Source organism: Equus caballus, chromosome 2 (genome assembly GCF_041296265.1).
Source record: "Equus caballus isolate H_3958 breed thoroughbred chromosome 2, TB-T2T, whole genome shotgun sequence".
NCBI classification, from domain to species: domain Eukaryota; kingdom Metazoa; phylum Chordata; class Mammalia; order Perissodactyla; family Equidae; genus Equus; species Equus caballus.
This window is the reverse complement of record NC_091685.1, coordinates 47,347,067-47,360,444: the sequence shown is the minus strand read 5'-3', so window position 1 is coordinate 47,360,444 and position 13,378 is coordinate 47,347,067. Positions and strand designations below refer to the sequence as shown.

The following is a 13,378-nucleotide window of genomic DNA, read 5'->3' as shown; positions in this document are numbered from 1 at the left end:
CACACCTTTCTCAGGTGGGCCTGCAGGGTCGGGAGTGGGGGCCAGAGGCCTGGGGCAGCTCCCCACATCTGATGGGGCACTGGAGCAAACGTGCGTCCCCTTGCCTGTATCACTGACCATGCACAGAGGCTGCTGGGGGATGAGCGGGGACCCCTAGCTGGGAGTCCAGAGTCACAGTGTGGGGTGGTGACCATGTGACCTGACCCCCCATCGGCTTTCCTGTGGGGAGGTTGCACCTGGCCTGGGGGGATGGGCCACAGACAAGGTTGCCTGACCACATCAGAGCACAGAGCACCCACCACGTTCTTGCTGTCTCCAGGGAAGGCCTTCTTGACGTAGAGGGAGCCCACGGCGCTCTCCATGTTGCTGTTGACATAGCTGACACACTCCCGCCAGCGCACCTCCTCCACCGTCGTGCCGTACAGCGCCTGGTGTGGCCATTCCTTCCTTCAGTCATTGTACTGCATTTACCAACATTTACTTCCCACTGGGCCCTCATGGGGCCCTGGGTTAATGAGGGGAGCAGATACACCTGGTCCTCGGCCTCGGTGTGCCTGGAGGCCGGTGGGGGACACGAGGTGGACTCAGACTTGCCTTTGAATGCTGGCTGTGGTGTGGGAGGCCGGAGCATGCAGTTTTGAAGGGAGTTGGGTCTTTACCCTGGGCTGGTGGTAGACGCTTTACTTGGCCCCTGGTTATTCCCTGTCCCCTGCCCTCACCACCTTGGCTTGGCTGTCTGGCCAGATTCTGCCCTCAAGGACTCCAGCCCCACCCCCAAAGCACAGGCTGGTGTTGACCAGGAGCAGGCCCTGGGGGCCACGTCGAGCTTGGCCACCAGCCACCAGCTCTCTGGGCCCTGGTTCCCTACTTACAGAGGGGCGATAACAATGTCTGCTGGTCTGTGCTTAGGAATGCAGGGGCAGAAGATGGAAATATGTCCCAATCAGATTCCTGGCCGGAATCTTGGCCGGGCCAGAGCTCTGCCCAGTGTCCAGCCACACCTTCCTGGGCTGTGGGCTTCCTGCCCCCTAGTAAGTCAGCGTGACTCGTTCCCTCTCCTCAGAGCCCCGAGACTCAGCTCCCTCCCGATGCTTGGCTAATAGTGTCTTCAACCCAACCTGCCAAAGCTCTGACCTGCCCTGGCCCGCTCTGCCCTGGTCTCCCTGTCCCAGAGGCGGCCTCCACCCATCCCATTCCTCTGGTGAGGACCTTGGAGACCCCCTGACTTCCGGTCTCTCATCTTCATAGCTGTAGTTGTCCCTCGACTGTCGTCAGCACCTCCATCTACTGCCAACGCCCTGTTCTGACCCCCCACCTGGAGGATGGCACCGGCCTCCACTCTGAGCCCCAACCCAGAACACTGATAATGACAATATTCTGGTCATTGCCCCAGAATAGCCACCAGGACCACAGGGCCTGCCGGTGGGTCTCCTGCCTTCAATCCGACAGTGCCACCCCAGCAGGCAGAATGACCACGCAAGCAGGACATCAGACCGGTTTCCACTCTTAATTCCCAGTGGCTTTCAGCGCATATGGAATCCATGCACTGCTCTGGCCCACGATTGCTGGCCCCTGACCTCATCTCCTTCCTTTCCCTCTGTGGCCTGGGGGGTTCCTGTCTCGGGACCTCTGCACTCGCTGATTCTGCTCTCTGGGAATCTGCCCATGTCTGGGTCATTCTTGCTTTAAGGTCTCAGAGTCCCCTCCACGGAGAGGCTCTCCCTGCCCTCGTCACTGCCCTCATGTCCTACTTGTTGGTTCTGAAAGAGCAGGTCTCCAGTTTGTTGACTGCTTATTGTCCAACGGCCTCAGGCGCTCAATATCGTAAATAGAATGAACAAACGAGGGGCCAGGCCTGGGGCAGGGGCAGACGCCACCTCTGGGGGTCTTGCTTACCTTGCGGTAGTTTGCACGTGCGTCCTTGAATCGCTGGCTCAGGCTGCTAATGCGATCCAGCACTAAGCGCCAGACCAGGTAGTTCTGCAGGGTCCTGTGGCAGGACGCAGAGGGCAGGGGACAGGACGGAGGAGTGGGGTTTGGATATGGCTTGTGGGCCCATGGCCAGCAGGTTCCACCCAGAGCAAGGGGCTCAGGGCAGTGGAGAAAACCTCCAAGACAGCCTCCCAGATACTGCCTTTTCCCCTGCTGCTTGAAATGCCCAAGGAGGGGTTCATATCTCTAATGTAAGGCTCCATTGGCCACTAAAATTTAACCCCCTCGTGCCCCTCACGCCGCAGGGTAAATGCTCTATGGGATCCTCTCCTGAGAGGTGGAGCTGATGGGGATGGGGAGAGACCAGGGGCAAAGACACTGGGGCCTCTTGAGACCTTCCCTGGCCTCACCTGGCTGAATAGATGTCGATGATGCCTTCAAGGTTCTGGAGGTACGGGATGCCGTAGACCACCACTTCTTCTTTTGGCAGCAGCTTGATTTTGACAGAGGATAGCACAGATTGTATGAAGAGAGTCCAGTTAAATCCCTGGGGAAAGAGGGTGTGGAGAGAAAGAAGTAGAGAGAGAGAGACGTAGACACAGTTCCTGGGCGTCCAGGAACCCAGCCCCCATCAAAGATGTTCAAGAAATAAGAGAGGAGGTGCAGATAATCAGAGTCAGGAAAAAGGTGACTGACATTACTACAGAGCCTACAGACTGAGAAGATAAGAGTTATGGCAATATATCTGAAAACCAAAGTGTAATGGGAAAACTCCTGGAAAAACAGAACTTAGCAAAAATAAAATAAGAAGAAATGAAAAAATAAATAGAAAATAGAAATACTTTTATAAGCAATAAACTGGATCTTTAAAATATTCTCACATACAAATTTCCAGACCCATCTGGCTTTCCCAGTGGCTACTATCTGACATTTAAGGACTACCAATCTTACTTAAACTTTCTAGAGAAGAGAAAAAGCAAAACTCCTTTTCAACTTGATTTATGAGGCTAAGAATAACCTTAATACCAAAATAAGGATATTACAAGAAGAGAAAATAATAGACCAATCTCAATTATGATCATTGATACAAAAATTCTAAGCAAAATTTTACCAAATAGAATTCATCCACACCTATATAAAATGGATAATACATTACAGCCAAATTAGATTTATTAAAGGAATTCAAGTTTGGTGTCACATTTGAAAATCAAGTCAATATAATTCACTATAACTGAATAAAGGAGAAAAATCATATGATAATTTCAATAGATGCAGACAGACATTTAATAAAATTTGCTACCTATTCATGATAAAAACTCTTAGCAGACTAGAAATAGAAGATAAATTCCAAAATCTGATAAAGGGAATCTACAAAACATCTACAAAACACTCTACAGCAAACATGAAATTTTTTTTCTGAAAACAACTTTTAGGCTGAATCAGATTTTCTTTTTTAATTAAAGATTGGTCCTGAGCGAACATCTGTTGCTGATCTCTTTTGTTCCTCCTTGTCCCCCAAACCTCCCAGTGCATAGCTGTATATCGTAGTTGGATATCAGGCTCATCAGGCCTCAGCATGGCCTGATGAGCGGTGCCATGTCTGTGCCAGGATCCGAACCAACGAAACCCCGGGCTGCCAAAGTGGAGAGTGCAAACTTAACCACTCGGCCATGGGGCTGGCTCGCAAACACTTAACGGTGAAATGTTGGAAGCTTTTCTTCTGAGATCAGGAAGGAAACAGGACGTCTACTGTCATGACTTCAGCATTAGGCTGAACGTCTGAGCCAGGTCAATGAGGCAAAAAAAACCCCCAAATAAAATCAGTAAGTGTTGAAAGGGAAGGACATGATTCTGTGTGTGTGAAATCTGCAAGGATCTACAGATAAAGCGTCAGCACTAATCCGTGCATTGAGTAAAGACGTTGTATACAAGGTCACACTTTTGTGTGCTAGCAACAAGCAATAAGATAAACTACAAAATGACACTATTTACAGTAATATAAAAAAACAAACACCTAGGAATAAATCCAGTGAAAAAAATGTAAGGCTTTGAAATAGAAAACTATAAAATTTATTGAGGGAAATGAAAGCAAGCATAAATATACGCAAGTGTCTATCAGGGTCATGGATTGGGAGACTCAACATTATGAAGATGTTGATCTTCCCCAGACTGATGCTTAGATTGAAAGAATCCCCGTCAAAATCTCAGTAGGTTTTTTTGTGTGGAATTGGCTAGGTACTGCTATGTTTTATAAGAAAATGTAAAAGGCCTAGCGTAATCAAGAGATTCTTAAAGAACAAAGTTGTTAGGCTTTCTCTCGGATGTCAAGACTGGTTGTGAAGCTATAGCGGCGGGCATGGTGGGTGGCTGGCACACGGACAGACAGACCAATGGATCAGAAGAGAGTTCAGAAACACACACACGTGCACATACCTGTGGACCTAAACACGCACACATGAACACAGGCACACACAGACACACATACAGACACTCACACAGAAGCTTGATTTAACACAGGTGGCCGTGGCTCAGGGAGAGTCTTTCCAATAAATGGTGCTGGGTCATCCGGACATCCATAAGGAAGAAATGAAACTTGCTTCACTGCACTCCATATGAAAAATCAACTCAAGGTAGATTGCAGACCCAGCCGACCTTGGGGGTAGGCGAAGATTTCTTAAGCAGGACACAAAGAACACCAGCCATAAAGTAAAGACTGACCCATCTTTGATAGGTTGATAAATTGGACTACTTTAAAACCTCCTTTGAGGGGCTGGCCCCGTGGCCGAGCGGTTAAGTTCGCGCGCTCCGCTGCAGGCGGCCCAGTGTTTCGTTGGTTGGGGTCCTGGGTGCGGACATGGCACTGCTCATCAAGCCACGCTGAGGCAGCGTCCCACATGCCACAACTAGAAGGACCCACAATGAAGAATATACAACTATGTACGGGGGGCTTTGGGGAGAAAAAGGAAAAAATAAAATCTTAAAAAAAAAAAAAAAAAAAACCTCCTTTGAAAATAAAAAGAGCTATTATCAGAGTGACAAAGCAAGCTTCCGGTGTAGAGGACATTTGCTCCACATCAACTGACCAAGGGGTGAAGCCGACGTGTACAGAATGCTAAAAAGCAATGAGAAGGCAGACACCCCAGCAGGGCAGACGGCAGGAGACTTGAGGGCCACCGGTGGCCAGTCAGCATGAAACCGTGCTCAGCTTTCCCGGCCGTCAGGGAGAGTCAAATTCAGCCCAGGTGAAATCCCACAGCACATACACCAGAATGGCAAGGAGGAAAGGAAGGGACACTCCAAGCACCGGCCAGCAGGGTCCGCACACCACTGTCAGGGAGCGTAAATCTGTACACAGACCTGGGGGAGAGGTCTGGCATTGTCTACTCAAGTTGAATGTACGCCTGTCCTGTGACCTGGCCCTCTCATTCCAGGGGCGAACCTAACAAAAATGCACACACGTGCGTGTCAAGGGAGTGCACAAGAATGAGCACAGCTACATTCTTCGGGAAAGTCCAGAACTGGAACTGACCGAGAGGTCCAACAAGAGCAGGATGGGGCATTAACTGTTGGGAGTTGTCAGAACTGGTTACACGGCAAGTGGGACAAGTAGAAGGGGGCTCCGTGCCGAGGAGAGACGGGACGCAGCCTCACCCACACAAGGAGAACCTAGGAAGCCCCATGTGAGCGAGCACGGCACGTGGTGGGAGAAGCTGGTGGTGGCTGCTTTGGGGAGGCGGGCGGGGGAAGGGGCGTGAGGTGGGTGTCAGAAGTGGCTTAATGAGGCCAGACCCGTGGCTTAGTGGTTAAGTTCCCGTGCTCTGCTTCAGTGGCCCAGGGTTTAGCTGGTTCGGATCCTAAGTGAGGACGTGGCACCGCTCATCAGGTCATGCTGAGGGGGCGTCCCACATGCCAGAACTAGAAGGACCCACAACTAAAATATATAACTAGGTACTAGGGGGCTTTGGGGAGAAGGAGGAGGAGGAGGAGATTGGCAATAGATGTTAGGTCAGGTGCCAATTTGAAAAAAAAAAAAGAAGTGGCTGAAGTCCTGATCTGAGGAGGGGCTCTGTGGACGTGCTCACTTTGTGCCAGTTCTAAGCGTTTATAGGGCATTATAAACCAAACACCCCAAACCCTGGGTTCTCAGCCCCACCCCCCCAACCTGCTCCCGTGCCCACCCCACGGCAACTTCAGGCCACGTGAGTCCTCCTTCTCTCGCTTCCCTTATTTGGTCCGTTTGCAGATCTGTGGGTTCTAGCCTCCAGATAAACCTGGAAGGCACCCCTCTCACCACTTCCGTCACCACTCATCCCAGGGCCACCATCCCTGCCCGGGGGGCACTGCAGCCTCCGATGAGTCTCCCTGCTTCTTGCCCCTGTCCCCTTCAGCTTGTCTCCTCGGGGGCCAGATCCTCGTGGATGAGAGTCAAGTCTTGTCCCATCTGTGGCCCAAACCATCTCACGCAACATCAACGCCAGTGCCCTGACGGTCCGACGCTGTCCACCCTTCACCTGCCCGGCTTCTTCTTGCCTCCGGCTGCCTGCAGGCCCTGCCTTGGGACCTTGGCACTCGCCTTCCTGTCCCTGCTGCACTGGAGCACAGCTCCAGGCGGGGTTTGCCTGCTTGGTTCGCTGGGCGACCGTTGGGCTGCTCTGGGGACGGGGTGTCCCAGCAGGGCCCTGTGGGGACCAGCGACAAGGGAGCAGGATCCTGGGGCCACGGAGGCTTCTGGACACCAGGTGCTGTGAGCCCCTGGCAGGGTCCTCCTCCCTCTGACTTTGGGTCCTGTCCCCTCACCCCTGTCCTCATCCCTCTGACTTTGGGTCTGTCCTCACCCCGTCCTCCTCCTTCTGACTTTGAGTCTATCCTCACCCCATCCTCCTCCCTGTGACCTTGGGTCCTGTCCCCTCACCCCTGTCTTCCTCCCTCAAACTTTGGTCCTGTCCCCACCCCTGTCCTCATCCCTCTGACTTTGGGTCCTGTCCCCACCCCTGTCCTCTTCCCTCTGACTTTGGGTCTGTCCCCACCCTCGCCCTCCTCCCTCTGACTGGGCCCTCAGCTGGCCGTGGCTAGAACTTCATTTCTGCCCCTCCTTCTGCAGGAGGAGGCCCCTTGAGGCTGGCCACTCAGGTCAGTCAGGGCCCTGAGTGAGTTTGGGGGGGCTCCCCCTCCCCTCGCTGGGCTGCTCCTGCCCAGCCCCCAGCCCCTAAGCGTGAGGCCTGGCCCCTGGGGAGGGGAGGGCGCCTGGGTCTGTGGCAGGCAGAGCCATGGAGCAGAGCCAGGCCGGGGTTCTGAGCAGGACTTGGGGACAGAGGGCCCTGGGTTGGGGTCTCCCTAACTCGGGCGAGTCAGCAGCCCCTCCCAGCCTGTTTCCTTCTTGGAAAAGTGGGGTCATTGCAGCAGCCACCTCACAGATAGGGTGTCCTTGTGTCCCTAGACAACCCAGTTGACACCTGCTGTCCTGATGTGAAAGTGTCCAGGTTTGGGTGACCAGTTACATGGCCCCCTGCTCAGGGATGGGCGTATTTTTAAGGCTTAAACGAGAGAGGCGGGGTGGTGTGGGTGGCCGGGGCTCACCTTCAGGCCAAACTTGTTCTGGAGCTCCTCCAGGTCCATCCTGTGGTACAGGGCTGTGACGTCGTGCCTCTCCTCCTGGGGGGCTGTGGCCTGCACCCGGTGCCAGGCAGTCACGTGGGAGACAGGGGTGGCCAGGGCCCAGGTACCACCCCCTCTACCATGGGACACAGTCTCACGTTCGCCAGCTGCGTCTCCAGCTCCAGCACCTGCACCATGTCCTGCCACACCAGGTGGCTGTCCTTGGGCAGCTTCATGTCTGCCCGCAGCATCGTGGCCACCGACACCATGAACTGTAGGTAGGCTTCCCGCACCTGGGCCAAAGGACGTGGGACGGAGTCTGGAGGCCTCGGCCACCTTGGCCCCCATGGAGCTCTGTGGGGTTGGGGGTGGGCATATGACATAAACAGGCCCCAGGAAGCTCACTGGGATGGGGGCGTTCCAGACTGCCCGCGCCCTCCCAGGCCGGAGCCCTCTGCTGTCGCTCTCAGTCCCGGACAAGCCTGCCAGAGGGGCTGCCAGCAACGCGGGTGGACTGTGCTCCCCCCCCCCCAGACCTGCGAGTTGGCCTGTAGCTTAGGCCGCCCCCAGATGGCTCGGGACTGGGTCCCCTACTCCATCCTTCTGCATATGACCCCGTGTCCCTGAGCTTCCACGACATTAGGAGACCCACTGTGCCAGGCTGCATGGCTGCATATAAAGTGCTGGGCACACAGTGGGTGGGCAGTAAAGGTCCAGGGCCATGGGGTGCCAGAATGAAGGGTGGGCTGCCCTAGCCAGGCTCCCCTCAGCCCGAGGGTCCGGAATTGGGTCCTGAGGATGTCTGCCCTTCTGGACCTGCCTTCTTCACCCTTCATCCTGGGAGGAGCTTTCCTTGTTGCAGGAGGAGCCACAGAGGCCACCTCCTCGGGTTTCTCGTTCCTTGGCATCAGGCTGGGCTGATGCCCCCAGGCCAGTCTCGCTGGCAGCTGCTGGGTCTGATCCAGGGCTGTTGGGCTTGAGGCCTCCAGGTGCCCCAGTCCCTGCTACTCTGAGGGAGGTTCCTCGATCTGGTTCTCTCAGCCCCTTGGCCCCACTCCACAGCTTCTTTTGGCCACACTGGTCTTTTCTCCTGGCTGGATCCATCCTTCACAGCCTAACTCAGAGCCTGCCTGCTCCAGGAGGCCCACCATATTGCTTCCCCATCATTTCTCACCTCCTGCCTTTTCACTTTGGCTCCCTGTCCTTCCTTCCCTGGCTCTTCCCTCCAAATCCCGCGGCCCGGGTCCTGCCTGCCTTGCCACTATTTGGTTCCTCGTCTCTCTCCTCGCTTGACGCAGGAGCAGAATGGCTAAGGGAGCAACCCAGGGCCGGGCGGCCTGTTTCAGACCCCTCTGGGCCCCACCGGCCACGTGGACTGCAGTCCTGCGCCCATGGGCTGTGAATGGCAGGGTGTGCCCCCTGGGGCTGCCAGGCCGAGCCGCGCTTGTCCCTGAGCCTGGCATCGGGTGTTTAGGGACACTCCCTATGACAGCGGTAAAGGCGGAGGTGCCCGCCTGCGTCCCCAGCCCTCAGCGCTGGGCCTGTGCCCCGCAGGTGCTCACAGAGGCTGGACGTGGGGGCGTGGGCCAGGTGATGCGTGGAGAGCTGGGCCACAGGTGGGCCCTGAGGTGGCAGCAGGAGGGCACCCAGAGCAGAGGGGCAGGCTGAGAAGTCCAGGGGCGCTGGGGTCCAGCCCAACTCACCTTCCGGTTGTGGCCCTCATTGAAATAGTACTCCCGCGATGGCATGCCCAAGGTGGGCTGGTCTATCTGGAGACACAGAGGGTGTGAACCTGGGTGAAGAGTGGGGGTCCCCACAGCCTGGCTGAGGCGGGCAGCCCCCCCACCGACTGTGCCCAGCGGGAACACGGGCTCCACCTGGAGGGGGCAATGCTGGAGAGTGGGCAGGTGCCCAGCCCCGCTCTGTGAGTGCTGGGCAAGAGCTGCCAGGCTGGGCCTCAGGTGGCTGAGCGGGTGCAGGCCACCCGTGGGACCTGGAAGCGCCCTCGCCCTCCCAGAGTGGTGTGGACATTCACCATGCGGCCTCTCTTTGGCCTGCTAGCTGTTGCCAGTGGTGGCTCTCAGAGGTCAGCCTTCCTGCCCTGGTGCCAAAGGCCTGGACGGTCCTGAGAACCAGCTCAACACCTGGGCCAGCCCCTCTCATCAGGACCTCTCTCATCAGGACCCCGTTCGTGGAGGCGGGGCCCCCAAATCACAGACCTGGACGAGAGCAGGGCCCCAGGAGCACGCCGGGTCTCGCCTGCCCCCTCTGGCCACGGCCTTGCCATCTCCCCGCTGTGCTGTGAGAGCCCCCAGCCAGGCACGGGGACCCCGCCTACCCCGGCCCCCCAGCACGGCTCGTACGTAGATGATGTGGCGGCTGGAGTTCTGGTCGTCGTTCCAGATGAAGAGGTCGATGAGGACACGCCTGTTGAACTGCGTGTTCATCACGGCCAGCTGCTGCTCCAGCTCCCACCTGGGGCCTGGGGGTCAGTGCCCCATGCTGGAGACCGCTGGGCCCCGGGGTCCAGCCCAGCCCTCATCGGACGGTGAGTCCCGGCCTCTGAGCCCAGAGCTCAGGGGACGTGGGGAACCTCTGCCCAGCTCAGGGAGGTGAGCACACTTGTGGGCCTTGGAGGCTGGGGAACCCTGGGACGCGCATCCCCAGACAGTCCACTGGGGACAGCAGGGCCCTGAGAGCAGCGCTGTGTGCCCGAGGCTGCCAGCTTCTTGGTGCGCCCCGTGCATCTACCTGGGGTTGAGGTGGGGGCAGAGTGCAGAGAGCAGAGCACACGCCCAGAGCTGGGAGCCCTGGGTCTGGGAAACCAGTCCTCCCTACGGCTCGGGAAGGGACCTCCTCTGCAGGACTGGAGGGGGCCAGCCACAGGGAGCCTGCCAACAGCAAATGCCCCAGCACCGGCCTGGATGGGTGCACCCTCAGCTGCCACCAGGCCCTAGCTTTCCTTACCGACGGTGTCGTTCCACTTGTCCATGGCCACTGGCCAGCCACCCACCACCTCTAAGATGTCCAGCAGGGGCTTAGAGCCTCGATCCTCTATGACACCTGAGAAGGGAAGGAGTGGTCACTCACCCAGACGCCTGGTGGGTGTGACACTGCCATCACACAGACCCGTGGGACACCGCGTGTCCAGTGCACAGACCACCCCTCTCGTCAGACTCTGTAGCACAGGTCCCAGAAGGGCCCGGAAAGAGTGGAGACAGGACGCAAGCATGAAAGGGCCTGAGGATTGATGAAAGTGTGGGAGCCACCAGGACAGAGTGCGGGCGGGGGGACAGGCCTGGGAGCTGCAAGCAGGTGAGCATGGGGGGGTGAGCGAGCCACTGAGGGAGGCCCTGTGGCCACTAGCAGGAGAGGCTCAGAGCCACCCAGGGGTGCTCAGAAAGGGGCAGGAACTGGTGGCCCTGGGCGCTCTGGAAGGGGACGGTGGGGCACGAATTCAGAGCCAGACTAGGGGTGCTCTAGCATCATGGCCAAACATGCCGATGGAGTGTAAGACTGACTTCTCCCGGCAGCCATGATCAGGCAGGAAGCTTAGGAAAACTTCACTCAAAAACAAAGTGAAGGCGGGCTGAAGGTAGGAATGCAGAGAGTCAAACGAGGGGAGCCGCCCAGGGGGAACAGGGCCCTCAGGGCAGGCAGTGGCAGGGAGGCCGGCCACCTCACTTGATCTGGCCAGACTCAAAGGCAGGCAGGGGAGGGGAGCTTCATGGTGGAGAAAAGGGGACTCCAGGAGCGCCCCGAGGGGGCTGAGGGCCCAGGAAGCTGGGGGCACTGACAGGAAGTGGGTATCCCGCGTGATTGGCCGGGGCACGCTCGGCTTTCTCTGGCTGGCCCTTGGTTGGAAGTGGGGACAAAACTCAGGGAAGCTGCCAGCAGTGGATCACACACAGAGATACATGCACACACATGCATATGTGTACACACACACACACACACACACGTCCATACCACATACACTGACAGAGATTCTTTGCTTGACCCATGTTAGTCAGGCCCCTGCACCTTCTGCTGGGCCCATCTGTGCACTTCCTTGTAAAATCCAGTTTCAGCAAGAACCCTCCACCCTGGATATCTGAGCGGGTCCCCACCCCCTCCACCCCCAGGTGCCTTTCAGCAAGACTCCTGTCGGGGGGCTCAGCCAGAATCCCACTCACCCCTGATGTTACGCTTAGTCATCTTCCATCCGCTGCCCCCAGCCCTGCTCCTTGGCTACAAACCCCAACTTGCCCCTGCTGTATTCAGAGCTGAGTGCGAGCTTCCTCCCCCACTGCGGTGGTCCTCATGTCACAATGGTCCAGAAGGAAGTCTGCCTGACCGTCTTTAACAAGTGTCACAAATATTGTTTTTGTTTAACAATACACAATACACATATGCACATACACGCGCACACACACACACACACACAGCATTCCCTGGGGCCCCCAGGCAGGCCCCTCACTGTCTTCCTCCTGCCTGAACAGAATGTGGCCTGTGCTGGGGTCAGGGTGTGAGTGGGGTCACAGGCAGCTGCAGCAGGTCCATGCCCCACGGGGAGCCTGGACCCGCTTGCCAGGTGGGGGGCAAAGCACACAACCCTCTGGCATGAGTCCACTGTGGTAGGCTGCAGGGGCTGTGGGGTCCTGGAGCTGAACGGGGTTCTGGCAGGGGCAGCCCCAGGGGCCAGCCCCCGCCTTGGCCCCTCCCCGCAGCCCCACCCGCACTCACTCTCGTTCATGCAGGAGCGGTACAGAATCTTGGCCTTCCGCACGGCCGGCCGGTCCTTGCCGTTGGAATTCTCCAGCACCGCTGTGGGCAGAGGAGAAAGCTAGACAAAGGCCTGAGGTGGCTGCTGGGGGCCAGGCCACGCGCTTGTTGGGAGGGGTCCCTCTGCTGTGCTGGGCCTTTATCCGGGGCAACTCCCTCTCCCCTGTGCCCACCGGACAGAGGAGAGCTCAGTAGGCCGTCCCTCAGGCCCCCCACCGCCCGCCCACAAGAGCAGCAGATGCACAGCCTCCCCCTGCTCCAGCCCTCACGGTGGCGGCTGCTCCCACCTTTGAGGATGACCTCCAGCTCATCTCGAAGGATGTCGAAGACACTGTAGCGGGAGTTGGTCTCAGGGATCACGTGGCGCCGCAGCCAGCCTCCGCATGCGTACTCGTAGAAGTCGTCACATGGTTCCTTGGACGAGTCCATGTTCTGGATAATCCTGGCGGCTGCTCGTTCCCAGGGGTGGAGAGGAAGAGGGGAGACCCAGCTGTGGGCGGCCCCGTGGATAGTCGGATGTTCGGTGGCAGCTGTGTGCTCCTGGGAGCATCGGTCCCCCCTCTGAGCCTCAGGGAGGTCAGCAGTGAGGGGTTCAAGTTCTGGGTCTACCACTTATGAGCCACACGACCTCGAACTCCCCTGCCCTCTCTGATCCTCCATTTTCACATCTGCAAATCTGGGACGGCAGCAGTGGGACAAGAGGGCCGAGGTGATGGGCTGGGGCTGCCCGGCTCACAGGAGCGCTCAGCTGGTGGCCCTGCCCCCGTGAGCCCCCCGCCAGGGTCTTTCACCCCCACACTGCCCCTGGAGTCCCCTTACTTGTCAGTGTATGGGGGGGCAGCACCCGGGACCCCCACCCAGGACCCTCCCTTGAATTCTGTTCTGCTTGACTGGAACCTCACAGGAGGCATGACCGTGGGCACCCATCCACGACCCCAACGTGGGCAGAAAAAATGCATTTCTGAGTTTTTTCGATTGTGTTTCTTCACATCGTTTTCACCACTTTTTGTCATCTGCAAATAGCAGATACGCCCCCAGTTTATAGGCAGGTTCCTGGGAGGGATCCTGAGAGAGGATGCGTGTACGC

At 57.3% G+C, this 13,378-nt stretch overlaps 1 protein-coding gene across 3 annotated transcripts in view; it reads right to left on the bottom strand.

The window, feature by feature from the left end:
• The window catches only part of MMEL1 (membrane metalloendopeptidase like 1), a 36,932-nt gene that overhangs the window by 5,157 nt on the left and 18,397 nt on the right, over positions 1 to 13,378 (bottom strand). For all 3 annotated transcript variants that reach the window (XM_023627578.2, XM_023627585.2, XM_023627582.2), the window contains exons 5-14: positions 12,579 to 12,740; positions 12,253 to 12,333; positions 10,495 to 10,590; positions 9,891 to 10,009; positions 9,231 to 9,296; positions 7,686 to 7,820; positions 7,510 to 7,599; positions 2,343 to 2,479; positions 1,897 to 1,990; positions 300 to 428 (exon numbers count right to left, since the gene is read on the bottom strand). In XM_023627578.2, the coding sequence (XP_023483346.2) occupies positions 300 to 428; positions 1,897 to 1,990; positions 2,343 to 2,479; positions 7,510 to 7,599; positions 7,686 to 7,820; positions 9,231 to 9,296; positions 9,891 to 10,009; positions 10,495 to 10,590; positions 12,253 to 12,333; positions 12,579 to 12,740 (1,109 nt within the window). The remainder of the gene's footprint in view (positions 1 to 299; positions 429 to 1,896; positions 1,991 to 2,342; positions 2,480 to 7,509; positions 7,600 to 7,685; positions 7,821 to 9,230; positions 9,297 to 9,890; positions 10,010 to 10,494; positions 10,591 to 12,252; positions 12,334 to 12,578; positions 12,741 to 13,378) is intronic.